General features: G+C 45.8%; 1 protein-coding gene and 1 long non-coding RNA gene across 2 annotated transcripts; one reads left to right on the forward strand and one right to left on the reverse strand.

Moving 5' to 3' along the window:
* Positions 1-11,814: 11,814 nt before the first annotated feature.
* LOC120710842 lies at positions 11,815-13,077 on the forward strand. Its single transcript, XR_005690024.1, has 2 exons — positions 11,815-12,316; positions 12,359-13,077. It is a non-coding gene; the product is annotated as an uncharacterized LOC120710842 (long non-coding RNA).
* Positions 13,078-13,380: 303 nt separating this feature from the next.
* LOC120709289 (U-box domain-containing protein 4-like) lies at positions 13,381-14,953 on the reverse strand. Its single transcript, XM_039994870.1, has 2 exons — positions 14,827-14,953; positions 13,381-14,749 (listed from the first exon to the last, which is right to left on the reverse strand). The coding sequence occupies exon 2, from the start codon at positions 14,579-14,581 to the stop codon at positions 13,610-13,612; it is 972 nt and encodes a 323-aa protein (XP_039850804.1). The 5' UTR covers positions 14,582-14,749; positions 14,827-14,953; the 3' UTR covers positions 13,381-13,609.
* Positions 14,954-15,807: the final 854 nt, after the last annotated feature.

The following is a 15,807-nucleotide window of genomic DNA, read 5'->3' on the forward strand; positions in this document are numbered from 1 at the left end:
ATGTTTGATGATGTGTTAGCAGAGTAGTATGTTTGAAACTAGAAATGGGGGGCTTAATATCTTGTCCGTGAGAATTGAAAACCGACTCCCCAGGGGCGGAGGCAGACCCCGGGCCACCCGGGCCATGGCCCGGGGTTCGGCCCAAATTTTTCATGTATATTATCTATCTTTCCGTATATATTTTCATGTATCTTTTGAATTGTGAGTTTGTGGACGTCTATACTTAAAACTTGGCCCGGGGTTCGTCTCAATCCTGGTTCCGCCCCTGCGACTCCCTGTTTCTAACCACCAAAAAGTAGCAGAAACGCAGATGCGTGCAGTAACAGCAACTACCAGGGTGGAATAATAGGGATTAAATTATTGAAGGTAGAAGTGCGTTTAATTCCTTTTGCTGCAGCGCTCCTCCATTCGAGGAGGCAGAGGCCCACATGCAATGCAATCCAAGCCTGCGCATGCGCGACACCGCCAAAGGGACAGAGGGAGTGGGGGCGTTTTGTGAGCGTGCCGTGCACCCAATTTCTCGGCACCACACATGGGCTGCGCCCGCGCGGCACCAGCACCGTCCTGGCCCCTCCTCCTGTCCTGGCCACCTCCAAGAGGAGCATGGTACAATACAGTGCCCCAAGTACTGAAGCACATAACACTAAAACAGTGGTTGGATTAGTTGGGTACCGTTGCACCTGTTCAATTGATCTCTCTTTGGTCCGATGAGAGCCTCTAACAAGGTTTGCCCATCATCATTCGTGATGGTCCGGTATAGCCCGGCGGCCATGTACGAGGTAAGGGCAGTTCCAATCCAGACTCTACTATGAAGTCTAAGTATATTTATAGTCTTCTATTTATATCTTTTTTGCTGATGTGGCACCCTAATTATTGAAGAGAGAAGAAAAAAACAAGACTTGATTTCTAGATAGGACCTCAAGTCTACGTGCCGTTCAATGCCCAAGAAACCAGAAAGACTTGCGTTGTGGAGAGGGCGTGGAGTCCATGGATCTTGTAATGGAAGAAAAACAATAAATGATTTTATGAATAGAAACTACTATTACACACTTTGCATTGAAAAATATAATTTCTTGTGATGGAGTCTTTGAGACTTAAGACTCTACGATACGAGTGGAGTCAGCACTGCCCTAAAGCAGCGGCAATTTTTTTTTTTGAACTCAAGCAGCGGCAACTTGGCAAGATGTGGTGGTCACTGGCGGCAGGACCATCACGGATCCTTGGAGACAGGGCGGGCGCATCAACGGATGGGCTGATCCTGATCCATCTAGGGCTCTCGGCCCAGACCGGGCCGGCATGCGATGTTCACAGGCGAGGCGACCCCGGGTGCGGCGGAACAAATTGTTAAGATGTTGTGTCACTGAACACGAGGACGTACAGGGTGCCGTGGACTGGATTTCGGGGCACATACAGGAGCGAGATCGATCTCATCACAATTTCTACCCTGCGCGATTTTGTTTTTTTTTATTTTGGCGTGTGCACCTAAAATGCTGACCTAAATAAAGTATTCTACGTTAGCTGCCTCTAGCTACACGTAATATATATGCGGCGGTAGGCCTTGCAAATCAGGCTTGATTTCGATGTCGCAACCACACATCAGGTGATTTACACATGCATCTTGTATTCTACTGTATGCATGTCTCCAAGGCTATTATTCGATCCATGACATCAACTACCCCAAGAAGATACGATTGTACACGAGAGTGGGTGAGGTGCAAGATTTGCACTCTTGTTAATTTGTTGTCGCAAAAGCAAGGATCTCTGCTCCTATATTCTTTGCCTTACAAAAAGATATGGAAATCTCTCCGGGTCCCTTATTACTTTCTCATTACCGGCCTGCACCAATCATGTACTTGATGCAGCAAATTCCAGCTCAATTGTGCATGCCCGTGCCCATTTAATGCATATAAGCTATGAGCATTGCTAACTTTCAATCACCTAGAAAAAATTAACTCTTTGATCGATTTCCTTTCAACCGTACCACCTAAACTTGAATAATTAATTATGTATACCTTATATATCAAGTGAAACAAAGATTCACGAATCACTAGTTCACTACTGAACTTTTTATAACTACAAGATAAACAATATTTCCGATAATTTCTTCAAGTAGAAAATTATGTCGTCGGTGTTTTGAAAAAAAAAGACCCCGCCAAATTGAAAGTATGATATGCTAAAAGTTGCGGACCACCTTCAATCAAATTACTAAAGAAGAACATATATACAAACTGTAGGTTGGTCACTCAAAAATAAGCTAACTAAAGGGAAAATTGAGAATCTTGTAGCGTATATGCTTGTCCAAAAAACATTCTTAAATAAGAATGAGGTTTGTCTTTTTTTTTCCTGAGTAGGTACTTATTCAGAAATATGTTTATTGGCATACAATAAATAGTTTTTCTTCGCAAATATCCCTATAATAGAAAATGGGATCATATCTGTTGTCATATACACCCTGATTATGTGCATAAAAGATGGGATCGTATCTATTAAAGACAGGCAACCAATGATAGCTGCGTACTACTTTCACTAGCATAACTTGATATGTGAAAAATCTTTATTCGATAAGACTTGATAAGAAGTACATGCTTAATTTATGCAAAGATAGATGACATGCTCTAGATCGTATTAGGGCAGTACCAACCCTCTAATTCAACCGATTTCTATAGCATTAAATATGTTGTCATGTGTAAGCAAAAAAACTGAGACAACAGAGTCCCATGCAAGAAACCATATCTATGTGAAAACCAAGATAAAAGAAGATAGGATTGCAGGGAGAAAAGATAGAGAGAAGAGATATGTTTGGATAGCAATTTATTTTGAAGAAATCATCCATTGAAGATATGACATGGCAAGTATAGAAACTACTGGTAGTGTCTTGGGTAGGGATTGCCCTCACACATTAGCCTGAATTCTTCACTGCGCTCCCTAGCTCCAGTCCATGGTTTCACTTTAGGTCAGCAATGCAAAGACCTACAGAGGAAAATTAAAATGGAGGAAAACATAACCCATCAGGAGCTGCATCATCATGTATGCATCGACACACACACACGCACGCACGCACACACAAGTCCATGACTCTATTCGTGCAGATTTGATGATGGTGGGAGAAATTAAGACAGTGAGCTAGAATGCATGCCCTAACCAGGTAGGACTCAGCTAATATCGATCGGAGTCTAGAAATTAATAACCTGCTTGCATTGATGAGCTGTAGCGTTGGGTTACCGACGAGCAGCTGGGGAGAAAGCAAGGGCGAAGAGGAGAAGCAGCATGAGCACCGGGATCCAGATGAAGAGCGCCGGCGGAGAAGGCGGCAGCGCTGGCAGAAGAAGAGGGTACCAAAGGAGGACAGCGACCAGCGCAAGCAGCAGCAGCACCGCCGCTCTGTCCATCTCTGTCTCTGCTGAATGGCTAGCTAGCAACTCTCGGCGAGCAAAGTCCACAACTCCATACTGAAGGGCGAGCACACATGGCTAGCGAGTTTTTGCAGCAGGATATATCATGTGGATTGTGGAAAAGGCCAAGATATATATTTTTGCTAGCTAGGATCATGCACACGGTACATACAATATATACAACTAGCTAGCTAGGCTATCCACCATGCATGTCGATCGATCATATTTGGGAACGAAGACACATTAATTAGTTAATGACGAGTTGATTGGATAAGATTTAATGGAATCAATACTGATGCACCAGCATATATGAAAATCATTTGACATCATGGATTATCTTAACGGATTTTTAATATAATTGTCTTGCGTGTAGTGGCTAGCATGCATGCACAAAGTTATTTGAGCTCTTACCCGCAAAAAAAAAAGTTATTTGAGCTCTCTTGTTAAGTTGGCCGTAGCTATCTAGCTTTGCACGCGCAGAATCTTTTGCAGGCAGTGGACGCACACCGTATAAGTGCTGACGAACAGATATTCAGATGGGAATAATCAAACAGAACGAGACCTTGTTCAAAACTTAATTAAATGCAGAGTGTGCGCAGTGATACGTACGACGTGTGTCATCCCTCTTGATTTGTCGTACAGCTACCAGGGCAGGTACGGATACCTACATTGGTACATGTAAGCTGCCTCAAAATCATCTTATGAGTACCCGCCAAAAAAAATATCATCTTATGAGATGCAACTTAGGGGCTTGGGGGGGGGGGGGGGGGGGGGGGGGTTAGTCCCCTGGGGTTTGTTTTAAGCTCCGTCAGCATATGCGTTAGAGAACTAGAAAAGTGACATCTACCAAGCATTTTGATTGGCTCTATGCGTTTTCCTATATAATATTTTCTTGATGAATCTCGTTATAAGCTAAAACAATTCTCTGTGTGATAAAATTTAAATGTTAAAATAACATTTATTTTGAGATGAAGGGAGTACCTAGCTAGTAAATCGATTTGAACTACAAATAATGTAGCAAATAAACATAGGACCGGAGTCCGCCATCATCGTGTTTGCTTTTTATTTGGTAACCTAGGCTCTATAAACATGGATGGTTTGCGCATCTATGTATATCATCTAGTAGTAGCTGCCATACTCCACACTATTGTACCTGCATACCTGCTGTAGATATATATTTTTTTTGAAAGAGGAAAACTTTATTGATTTTAAGAAGTTACATCAAGATGATACAAGACTTCAATTTTTTCCAACCTATGTCAAAACGGCACATAGCCAAAAAAAAGATCGGAAACACAAAAGGACATACTAAGAGCATCTCCAGCAGTTCCCCAATCCCCAATCCAACTATCATATTGGGAGTCTAGATAAGAAAATAATACTCCAGCAGTTTCCTAAAACATTTCTCTTTTTCCAATAATTCATCCCAACTTTTCCTAAATAAAAAGGGGAGTTGTGACTCTCGTAGTTGGATTGGGAGAAGATTATTGGGAGACCGCAAAAGAAAGTTCCTCAATAATTCTAAAACTTCTATTGGGACATTTCTCAATACCAGTTATTAGAAAATGATTATTGGGGGACTGCTGAAGATGTTCTAATAACTATCAATTCTAAGAATAGACCGTCATCAATGTGCCCGGTTAAAAAAATCTTTAGCCACCCGCTCAAACGAGATATCGCAACAAGCACCTCGTAGATGATATATACTTGGGCCGAAAGTAGAAAGTGGATAGCTGCATAAATATATCATGCATGCCTGGAACTTGATTTAATTATAGTCCTGCTTGGTTTGGATTTGCATCCAGATTCATGTCACCTGATGTGTGTGTTAGCCTCCAGTGCCAGCAGATGAGCAGTGCAGGTTGGTTAAAGTAGCTGGGCATCGATCCATGCGCGGCATAAAGCAAACAGAGGAAGCGCTGGAAATGTGTGTGTTGTCCTCTGGTGGTACGGTATCATGCATGGCATCTTGTAATGTATTTTAGGTCTTGTTTAGTTCCCTTTAAAATTTCAAAACTTTATAAAATTTCTCATCACACATCAAATTTTTCAACATATGCATGAAGTATTAAATATAGCTAAACAAAATAACAAATTATACAGTTTATCTGTAATTTGCGAGACGAATTTTTTAAACTTAGTTAATCCATGACGAGATAATAATTACCAAATACAAACAAAAGTGCTACAGTGTTTTACATCCAAAAGTTTTCCATCTAAACAATGGCTTAGTTTAACCTCACTGGGCCGGCCGGGTGCGATGTACCTGCTGCCGGCCGTGGTTAAGGCGCCACTAAACTGTCTTATCTCCTGCCTCCTTACAGCTTTTCTTTCTCTGGCTAGGGTTAGGGTTAGCCCATCTCATGTGTCCCTTAATCACGACGGTACGGCCTTATTCCCCTTGCGGTTGATTGGAGCTATCTGGTCCCACATGGACAATATCTACAAGCAATCTATCGATCTAGGATGAAATGATGCTTTATTTTAGAGGAAGAGCGTGATGTTCTTTCGATGGTCCCATTCTGTTTGTTTGGTCAGAATGGGCCGTGTATGCATCGCGTCGTCTCCTTGTGGCCCAATTCTCACAGCCCGAGCGGGCCCAAATTAAGCTCACGCCCATCTAGCAGCCCAGTTCGACCCGCTTCCGCCCACGACGACGTGCCGCAGCGAGCCAGCGACCAGCTCGCGGCGGCGGTCCGGCGAAAGATCAACGCCGGCGACCACCACCACCACCGCAGAGAGACGCTCGACCAAATTCGCTGTGTATGCATGGCAGTACCATTCAAGAGAGGTTCAATGCACAACACCTGCAAACCTGGTACGTCCGTCTCTATCGATCTCTCAATTTGGGGAATGCAAAGTTGTTCTGGTTTTGTGCACTTGACTCCGATCCGGACCACTGAAGAATCAAATACTTCACCAACTCACAGAATGATTGCAGAATCAACTAGAACAGAGGTCGGAAGATTCTGCAGCCACTGTATTTTATCCTCTCTTTTTTCCATACAGAGGGAGGAGTACCTGTACATGCATGCTTGATTCGATCACTGTGCGTGGACGAACACTGTCTGGTTGCGGAAATAAAACGAAATCGATCGAACAGCTGATCGATCGACGCCCAAGTTGGAGTAAGAGATTTCAGGATAATAGAGGTTGCAAGTTGCAAGATGTCGATCGAGTGCGCCCATTCGAGGACCAAGAAGACCAACGGGCAGAAAAGTTAGTCATGCGTGTGCAATGGTGCATGACTTTGGCTACCCGTTGGTTGTGCAGCAGGACTGACTGATTTCATCTTAGCCGGCCAGGTTCGCTGCACTTGCACCCTCGCTCTAATTACCCCTAATATAGTATAAAGCAATGCACACAAGTTGCGCCCTACTAGGTGTGCCTCGACAGTACTCACGGATCTAGGTTCAGGGTGTGCAGCCAACAAGCGACACAAGAGCAGCTGTCTGCCTTGCTTTGAGCTCCATCGTACTCAATTTGGCGTCCACCTTTATTCCTAGCTCGGTCCCTTGGCGTCCTCTCTTCAATTAGCTTTTGAGTCTTAACAATTGGTGAGTGTGAACTGTACGTAGGATGCAAGTCCCACCGTTTTTGGGTCATTGGGTCGATCCAAAACTTAATAAAATGAATTAGAATGACATGCTACGTAATTAGTTTGAGAGAAAAAAATGAACTAAAATGACAAACCCAAAAACACCAATGAGTATCCACTTGCATCTCTAACCGTACGTGCAGTTTGAACAACCGGCTCATCGGTCAGAAACCTCTCAAAATAAGTTGATTTCTAGAAATAGCATACTGAAGAAACATACGTGTCATGGTCAATAAACTACATACATAAACACTAGCCCAAAAAAATATGATAGGCAATGGTGTTTTATATATTAGTATTCTGGGAAATATACATGTATATAATGTATCTGCCTGCAGATTGATATATATATACAGAATCTGGACATCGTCGAGTACCTTAATTAGAGTAGGTACTTGCAAAAGTTGCTGCTGGTTAAAAATATTATGGGGAAAACTGCACATACCATAACAACATGTCCGATGATCTAGTATTTGCTCGCTGATATGCAGTCGTGCCCTTGAATTTTCCATCTCTTTGAACTCTTCACATGGTGAGCTTGATATCCATGCTAGCTTCAATAACAAGTAGTGATAATAGTGAAGAGAAGTAGAAAGTTGTTCATGCACAGTGCTCTTCTAGCTACACTAAAATCACCTAAGTCGTCTCACTTCTTTTAATTCATATACACATTAAGCTTTCTTCTACAATCTCTAGAACTCATGGAAGAGAAACCAAATATGATGTCATACTGAAAGACGAAAGTCCAGCCAGGACGCTGCAGCGGTCTCTTGTGCTTCGATCAATGTAGCGCTGCAAGTTGCGCTGGTTCCAAGCAGCTTGCCGGTCGGCTGCGGCCCTGCCGTAGAGGTGTACCCTGATGCCTACTAGCTAGATCTGCCGAGATGAGTTGATTGTATTAACCATTGATGAGCCAATCCATTCAGCACTGCATGAAATGGTCAGACGATGACCGGCCCCATGGCGTCGTGGCTGGGGAAGAAAGCAAGGGAAAGCAGCGAGAGCAGCAGGAGGACGGGGACAAACAGCAGCAGCGACGGCGGCGGCGGCAGGGGAGGAAGCATCAGCGGTAGGAGCAGAAGCACCACGGCCGCTGTCGCGACGAGCAGCATTACCTTGCTTCCTTCCATGGCGCTGGTTAGAAGAGCAAACCTACTACTAGCTATAACTGACTGGCCGGCGGCATACAGAGAAGCTACTACTACAAGCTAAGCATGATGTGTGTGTGCATGTCGATCGATCGATCAGAGAGAGAGAGAGAGAGAGAGAGAGAGAGAGAGAGAGAGAGAGAGAGAGAGGACCATATATATCCGCATCCCTCTTCCGGACAGTGAGCTAAGCATGATACTCCTATGTGTGTACTGGTAGTTGTTGGGTATGTACAAATTAAATCGAGATTGGCATACAATGCAAGCAGGAGGAGGAGGATGGGTCAACTGGATCGGAAATGAAAATAAATGCTAATTAAGGTTATTTAGCAGCTGGTCATGGTCATGGCAAAAAATAAAGTTAGTGTCAGCTCAGGTACGTGTAGACCGGTCGTGGAAACACCCACCAGGAAGCGTGCAAATTTTCCTAATGAAGCCTTGCTTGTCACGTACTTCCTCTATCTTGGAATATAGAGCATCCTAGGTTTTTGCAGATAGATTGTGGATGTAGAGAAAACACGTATGTACAAGTGCGTGCATTGTTCAGTTAATTAATTACTTAATTATTTAGTTAATTAATTACTTAATTTTGGCTGCCCGCACCAAAATCAAAAAGATTAGTATGCCTTTTTTACTCCTCCGGCCCTCCGCAATTAATTTTTTTTACAAAACTAGCACAAAAATAAAAAAAAGAGTAGCATAATTTTTTATCAGAGAATCCTAAAAAGCCTTACATTTTATTACAAATTTCAAACCATCCAATGCCTTAGAACAATTCCAATCCACCTCCTACTCTTGGCCACCTATTCCACCCATATAAGGGTCTCTCATCCTATTTCTCTCTTCTATTTCACAATGAACTCCAACCGACCTCTCACGCTTACTCCTATATTTTCAACTTCCTCATTCTTTATTCATATCAAGTAACCACCGCGAGGATTATTTTGAATTGCCATTTTATTTTTGCACGATATTTCCAACGGCTATATCCAGGGTTCCATCTTCCTCCCTGGTAGATCCAATCAAATCAGATAAAAATTGGAAGCATGTGGCTCAGTTGAAGCTACGCAAGAAAATGGCCTGTTCAATTACCCTGTTCCTCTCCTCCCTGACATCCAGCCCCTTCCACTGCTAGCACCCTCTCCTCCCACCCTGCGACGAGGTGCACCGGCTGCTCGCGTAGTGCCCACGCCGCGCAGCGCCGCTCGGCGGCCAGAACCCCCCCCCCCCCCCCCCACTTGTCCTCTCATCCTCTGTCCCTGCGTCCGGAGAACCCAGCCGGCCGGGCAGCCGCGCAAGTCCGGCCGTCTCCTGGTCCCACCCGGCGGTGCGAGCAGAGCCCGCGCGGCCACCGCCGGAATAGGCCACGACGGGAGCAGAGCCCGGCCGGCTGCCGCCGAATTCGCCCCCTAGCTCCATGGCGGGAAGGGGTAGCCGTTGGTCCTCGCTTCGGATGAGAGTTCGGACTGGGGCTTCTAGATGTAGAAGGTCGGAGCTCAGACGAGATCTAGCTCTCCTATCCTTAGGAACTGGATGAGACGTGGGTGGAGGTTTTTTTTTCATTTCTCTCTCCTAAATGCAGGATAGGAGGTACGAAGAAAGGTGAGTTGGAGTTCATTAAAGGACGGATAGAGTACTCAGTTACTCACCTGAGAAGATTCCCTTGGTTGGTGACGTGCAAGAGGTACAATCCCTAGCTAGCAGTAAAATCCAATATAAAAAAATGTGGGTGCAAGAGGGAGCCAGATTCACTTCACCTGCTTCTGCCTCTCTCGAGTGATCAATATAAAAAAGTTGTTTTATCGTTCTGGATCTTGTCATTCCAGCAGCACCTGCGGCTGCAGACGGATGCAATGAACCATCGTTAGATACTACACCGCCAGCTACTATCACAAGTGGGTAGTCTTAAGCTACTGCGTAAAATGCCAGTACACAATAATCAATGGTTGCTGGCTGCAAATTGTACGTACTTCAAACAAGGTGCGTGATCAGCAGGTACGGTTTCCTTTTGACAGCAAATAATATAAGGAAAAAGTTCAACTTACTCTCCTCAACTATAGCAAAAATCTGGATAACTCCCTAAACTATAACTTGGTTCAATTTACCCCCTAAACTATATTATTTAGTTTATTTTACCCCATAACATAATTTATCTTTTCTGTTTCTCCATACACAAATTGAATTTTAATTTCAAATTTTACACGATAGTAGTGGACATCACAATGCATATTTAGAATATTTTTTATAATTTTCCCCCATTATTTTTCATATAGTTTTGAACTCCAATGATTAATTTATTATTAAATATCTTAAGCTATCAAAATAGTGATAAAAAATTATGATTTATTTTTCTAACATGTATTATGGTGTGTACTATTGTGTTATAAAATTTCAACTTAAAACTCCACATATGCATGGAGAAATAAAAAAGATAAATTATATTAGGGGATAATTTGAACCAAATGGTATAGTTTAGGGGATAAAATGAACTAAGTTATAGTTTAGAGGTTATCCAGACTTTGGCTATAGTTGAGGGGAGTAATTTAGACTTTTTCCAATATATAATTAATATAATTGTTGGGTAATCGTGCATACGATGGATCTTCAGGCCGCGCAGACAGTACTAGTGATGATCGCATCCTCTTGCCCGTATGCGTCCATGTTCCTTCCGAGACTTATTATTAGTACTATCTATGCATGTCAAGTAGGACCTAGCGAGCATTCGCCAAAGGTGTTTTGGCATTTGGGTCCATATGTATCTCGTCCTTTTTATCATCCGCGCGCTCGGATGCAATGAACCATCAATCGTTAGAGACAGCTACCACATCGCGCGCGCAGGCCCTCCAACAAGTGGTAGCCTTAAACTAGTAGTACACTACAAGGTCGTGATTCTTATATATTTTTGAAACCATTTAGAAATTAAATGTGTTCGGTTTCAACAGTTGGATGATCTCTGTTATCTGGTTCCGTAGTTGAAGTTTGAAAATCGGACTTTTGGGATAGTTTGAGGGTGTAAACTGAATTTTTTTTCCTATAGTCTAAGACGTGTTTATACAAGTAGAATGTACATGCGCATATCCATGAGGTCTCAAATTAAAGATCCGCTGGCACAGTCTATTGTGTACGCGCGCTCAGACGCAGAAGATGAGAAGAGTGCGTGTCTGAGTTTCGAAAATGGAAAGAAAAATGCAACGGTGACGACGACGAGATCACGAGAGAACTGCTCGGAAGCTGATGCAAAAGCCCACTTAGTCCCGACTGTATGAAAGAAACCGACGGCCTGCTGAGCTGGCCCAGCCCACTACAGTTTACCTTCTTCAGTTCTTCTTCTACCGATTTGCAGCACAGCATAGATGGCTTCCCGGCCTAGCTAGCATAGCGAAGCCCACTAAGAAAAAAACTAGCATAGCGAAAGAGCCGTGGCGGCTGACGGCAATGCCAGCGCGGGATGACGGCACAGCACCGCAAAAGTATGTTTTTTCACAAAAGTTATCATTATATGCAGAAATTATACGTATAAGTTGTGTATACCACAAAAGTTATGCTAAGAAATTATCTTGTAGAAGTAATCAGCAACAAATTATGTGTCCAAATTACGTACATAAATTATAATATTCCAAAAATAGTAATTTGTGGGAATAAATACTTTCTAGAAATAGAAAGTTTGGGAAGGGAGCACCCTGTCAGGAATCGATCGCCAGCAGGCCTCCTAGCGCTCGCCCGCGAATTAGCATGTGCTGCACAGCACGCTATTGGCCGCTGCGGTTGAAAGTTGAAACCAATCCTTTCACGGGCGACTACGAATCTCCATCCAAATGAGATCCTAGGATCCTAGCTTGCTTAATTAGAAAAAAGATTTAATGTATTTTGTATCGTTCAAATGCAGGCCATATAATGTATGATATATTATACATAACACATCTGCAAAAAAATAAAGGTTCATAAGTCGAAGCCGCCCTTTCCCGTTCCTTCCAGAGGGCTACAGAAGAGACCGGCGAAAAGGAGGCGACCGCATCGCCGGGGCCGAATCCGCCGCCTCCCCTCTTTCTCCGGTGTCCTTTCTGGCGCCGGAGAACGAGGGGAGCGGGGATTCGACCGCCAGGTGTCCATACTAGCCTAGGGTTGTAGATCTAGGGGTAGTTAGGTTTGCTCGCCGGCGGTGTCGACGGCAGAGCTAGGTTTCCCAAGAGCGGCGCCGGCGGTGTCGACGGCAGAGCTAGGTTTCCCAAGAGCGGCGCCGTTGGTGGAGCAGCTCCAAGGGATTTTTTGTTCCTCGGCGGCGGTGGAGGTCTGCGCCAGCGTGGATGCGTCTGCTGCCGTCTGGAGGAGGGTCGCGGTGCTTTCGCCAACCTTTGTGGCAGAGCTTTTGTTCATGGCGGCGGCGCTGTTACTGCTTCGCCGGCCATCAATAATCCTCAAGCTCTTCTTCGGTCACAGCGGTGTTCTCGGCGGCGTGCTCGGCGAAGTGCTTTGGAGGTTAGTTTCCTCCCCTGCTTTTGCGAAGTGGTGGGGGATTTCTTCCCCGTTGATGGGATCTGGTTCCAGATCGTAGGTCTCCATGCCGGCGAGAGCGGATTTCTTTGCTGGGTTGTGTGCTCTGGCTGTTGAAGCAGGTAATCGTGGCTCCTTTCCTTCTCCGGTTCCGGCAGGAGGTGGCCGATGGGCGTTCATCGTTCTACATGCACCATGGTGGGTCCGTGGTGCTGAGTCTTGCGGCACATCCAAAGATTGGTGCCTCCTGACGGTCCAAAGATTGGTGCCTCCTGACGGTTCGGGAAGAGGATTTGCTCCCGGCAGCGACGGCGTCGAGCGTCGACGATGGCCAGAGCGGAAGGAAGATGTGGTGCCTCAAGGGCTTCGTTGTATTTTCTTATTTTTCCGAGGACCTATCTGTAAATGGGGTTTGCACTGTGCTTTAATCAATATCCTTCCCTTTCGCAAAAAAACATCTGCAAAAATAGAATTTCTTGTTGTCTACACGTATATACTTTTTTTTTCAAAAAAAATATCATTGCCACATGTAAATCATTACTATAAATATAAAATTGTTATTTTTAAAAAAATTAAAATATGTACACGCCGCACATGGACCTCTACTAGTATTATATGACACATTTGTGAAAATAATTTTTCTTCTTATTATCTACACATATACTCTGTGCGCAATAAAAATCAACGACAACATGAAGCGTTTGTGAGACGAGGATGCTCCATGACAATTAGTGATGCATCAACAAATAAATGTATGCAGAAATGTAATCCTCTTGTCTTGATGAATGATGACTGATGTCAAAACTGCAGATTGAATTACTAGGTTGCTAACAAAACTACACACACAAATCTCTCTCTAGTCTAGTATACCATATTAGTGCTACAAAGTAAGTATATTCACACGAATCAACAAATACATATATATATACGCTGCTAGAGTAGTCTAGTTTTGTACAGGACGGTCAGCCGTTGACTAGTGACTAGCCGTGCGTGGACGCCGACGCCGGCGACGAGATGTAGGGGTCCGACTGCACCAGCCCGTTGAGGAAATCGGCGAGGCGGTGCTCGCGCCTCCTCGCGGCGCCCTCCAGCGCCCTCAGCAGCGCCTCCGCCTTGGCCTTCCCTCTAGGGGTGGCGGCGCTGTCCTCCGCCAGCTCCCGCACCGTCTCCTCGGCGCCGCCGACCGCGAGCACCTCGGCCACCGCCGGGTCGCCCCCGGCCACGACGAGGTTGAGCAGCGCGGCGGCGGCGTTCTCCCTGGCCCTGGCGGTCTCGGCGCCCCCCGGGTCGACGAGGTCGAGGAGGATCCTTACCCCGGACACCCACCTGAAGGCCTCGAGGCTCTCGGCGCAGCCGGCCACCTGCGCGACGACGGCGGTGGCGTCCTCGACGATCCCGTGGCGGGGGTCGGTGATGACGAGCGCGAAGAGCGCCTGCACGGCGCCGAGGGACACGAGCGTGGCGCGGTTGGGCGGGTAGAGCGCGACGGCGAAGAGCGCCTTGAGCGCGTCCTTGGTGGCGCGGGTGCTCGGGGGCGCGCGGAGGAGCGCGACGAGCGCGGCGAGGAGCGGGCGCCTGGCGCCGATGGCGGCGCGGTGGGCCTCGGCGCAGAGGAGGCTGTGCACGGTGGCGGCGGCGTGGTGGGCGGCGCCGGTGCGGAGCGCGGCGGTGAGCGCGTCGAGGAGGCCCGGCGCGGACGCGACCTGCTCCCGCGCGGAGATGGAGATGTTGAGGAGCGCGGCGGCGGCGTCCACGCCCGCGGCCGCGGGGAGCTGCGCGGCGAGGAGGGGCACGGCGCCGGCCTCCGCCAGCGGCGCGCGGATGGCCGGGTCGTCCTTGGAGGCGAGGCGGATGGCGGCGACGGCGGCGGCCGTGGCGGCCGCGTCGCACGCGGCGGCGGCGCCGCGCAGGCGGCCGACGAGGGACCGTGCCGTGTGCGGCCTGACTTCCATCGCTGTCGCCGTCGCCGTCGCCGGTGGGAGGGGATCGGAGGTTGCGTCGCGTGTCCGCGAGCCGCGGCGGGAGCGGTTTTGGAGGTGTCTGCGAAGCCTGGTGGCTTTTTGCTGCTGGTTGCTTGGTTTGGGATCGCGATCCGAGTCCAACGGTGGTAGGTAGGAATTCTGATTCATTTCATTTCATTGGCAGGCGGTGGAGAGGGTACAAGTAGTGGAATAAGGTGTTGAACGTTTCTACATACCGTAGTTCCTCTACCTTTCCGAGCGCACCTTCATCTTTGTAACCTCTTTCTGCTTTGTTTTTAGTTTTGGAAAATGCTAGTAGCAATGGGATTTGACCTCTTAATTTTGGCATGAAAAATGGCCGTTTGCTCCACGAAAGCAAATATATATATATATATATATATATATATATATATATATATATATATATATATATATATATATATATATATATATATATATATATATATATATATATATATATATATATACACACACACACACACACACATATATGCGCAGCAAACCGTGGCTAGCTGGATATTTTGGGAGATATACACCGTTCGCTTTTGATTTCCGGGTGGTTGGGAAATGAAGCAAGAGCAGGAGGGCTGGGCATGCATGTCATGTGGAGGAATCCAAGTGTCACTTCACACGGGCCGCTATCGAGCAAGGAAGGTGGTAGCCGCAAAGGTAGAGCTGAGGGTCATCATCGGTAGTTGCATTGACAAGGAAATTGTACGCCTCCTGCACATCGTTGCACTTGCTGTCCTGAAAGAGAAACACCATGGATTATTATTGTTGTTGATGGGGTTCGCTGTCGATCAGAGTTGACACTATGGGTGACTGGGGGTGCTTCCATCGACTTTACCTTCCTGCACGTCGGTCCCGCTTTGCATTGGTTGGGAACGGTGGGGCCCTACTTCGACCTTTAGGGCTGACTCTGATGTGACCATCAGGGAAAACCGATCCAAATATAATTATCATGTTAAGCATTGCATGATGAGCATCTTTGTTTAGCTTTGAGAAAAATTTGTGCTTGATCTGAATGCATTTGAATTTAATTTTGAATTGTTGATACCTTTGAAACTCATGCTTTGTGAAGCAACTTGCATTTTTATTATATGACTTATGTTGGGAGTTATTTTTATAAATTACCATTTTCAAAATCTAGAATTAAGGTGATTTTTCCCGGATTTTAGAAATTCATCTTGAAGAAA

Source organism: Panicum virgatum, chromosome 5K (assembly GCF_016808335.1).
Source record: "Panicum virgatum strain AP13 chromosome 5K, P.virgatum_v5, whole genome shotgun sequence".
NCBI classification, from domain to species: Eukaryota; Viridiplantae; Streptophyta; class Magnoliopsida; order Poales; family Poaceae; genus Panicum; species Panicum virgatum.

Coding starts and splice junctions, on each gene's coding strand:
- LOC120709289 (XM_039994870.1), bottom strand. CDS start 14,581: ATGGAAGTCAGGCCGCACACGGCACGGTCCCTCGTCGGCCGCCTGCGC.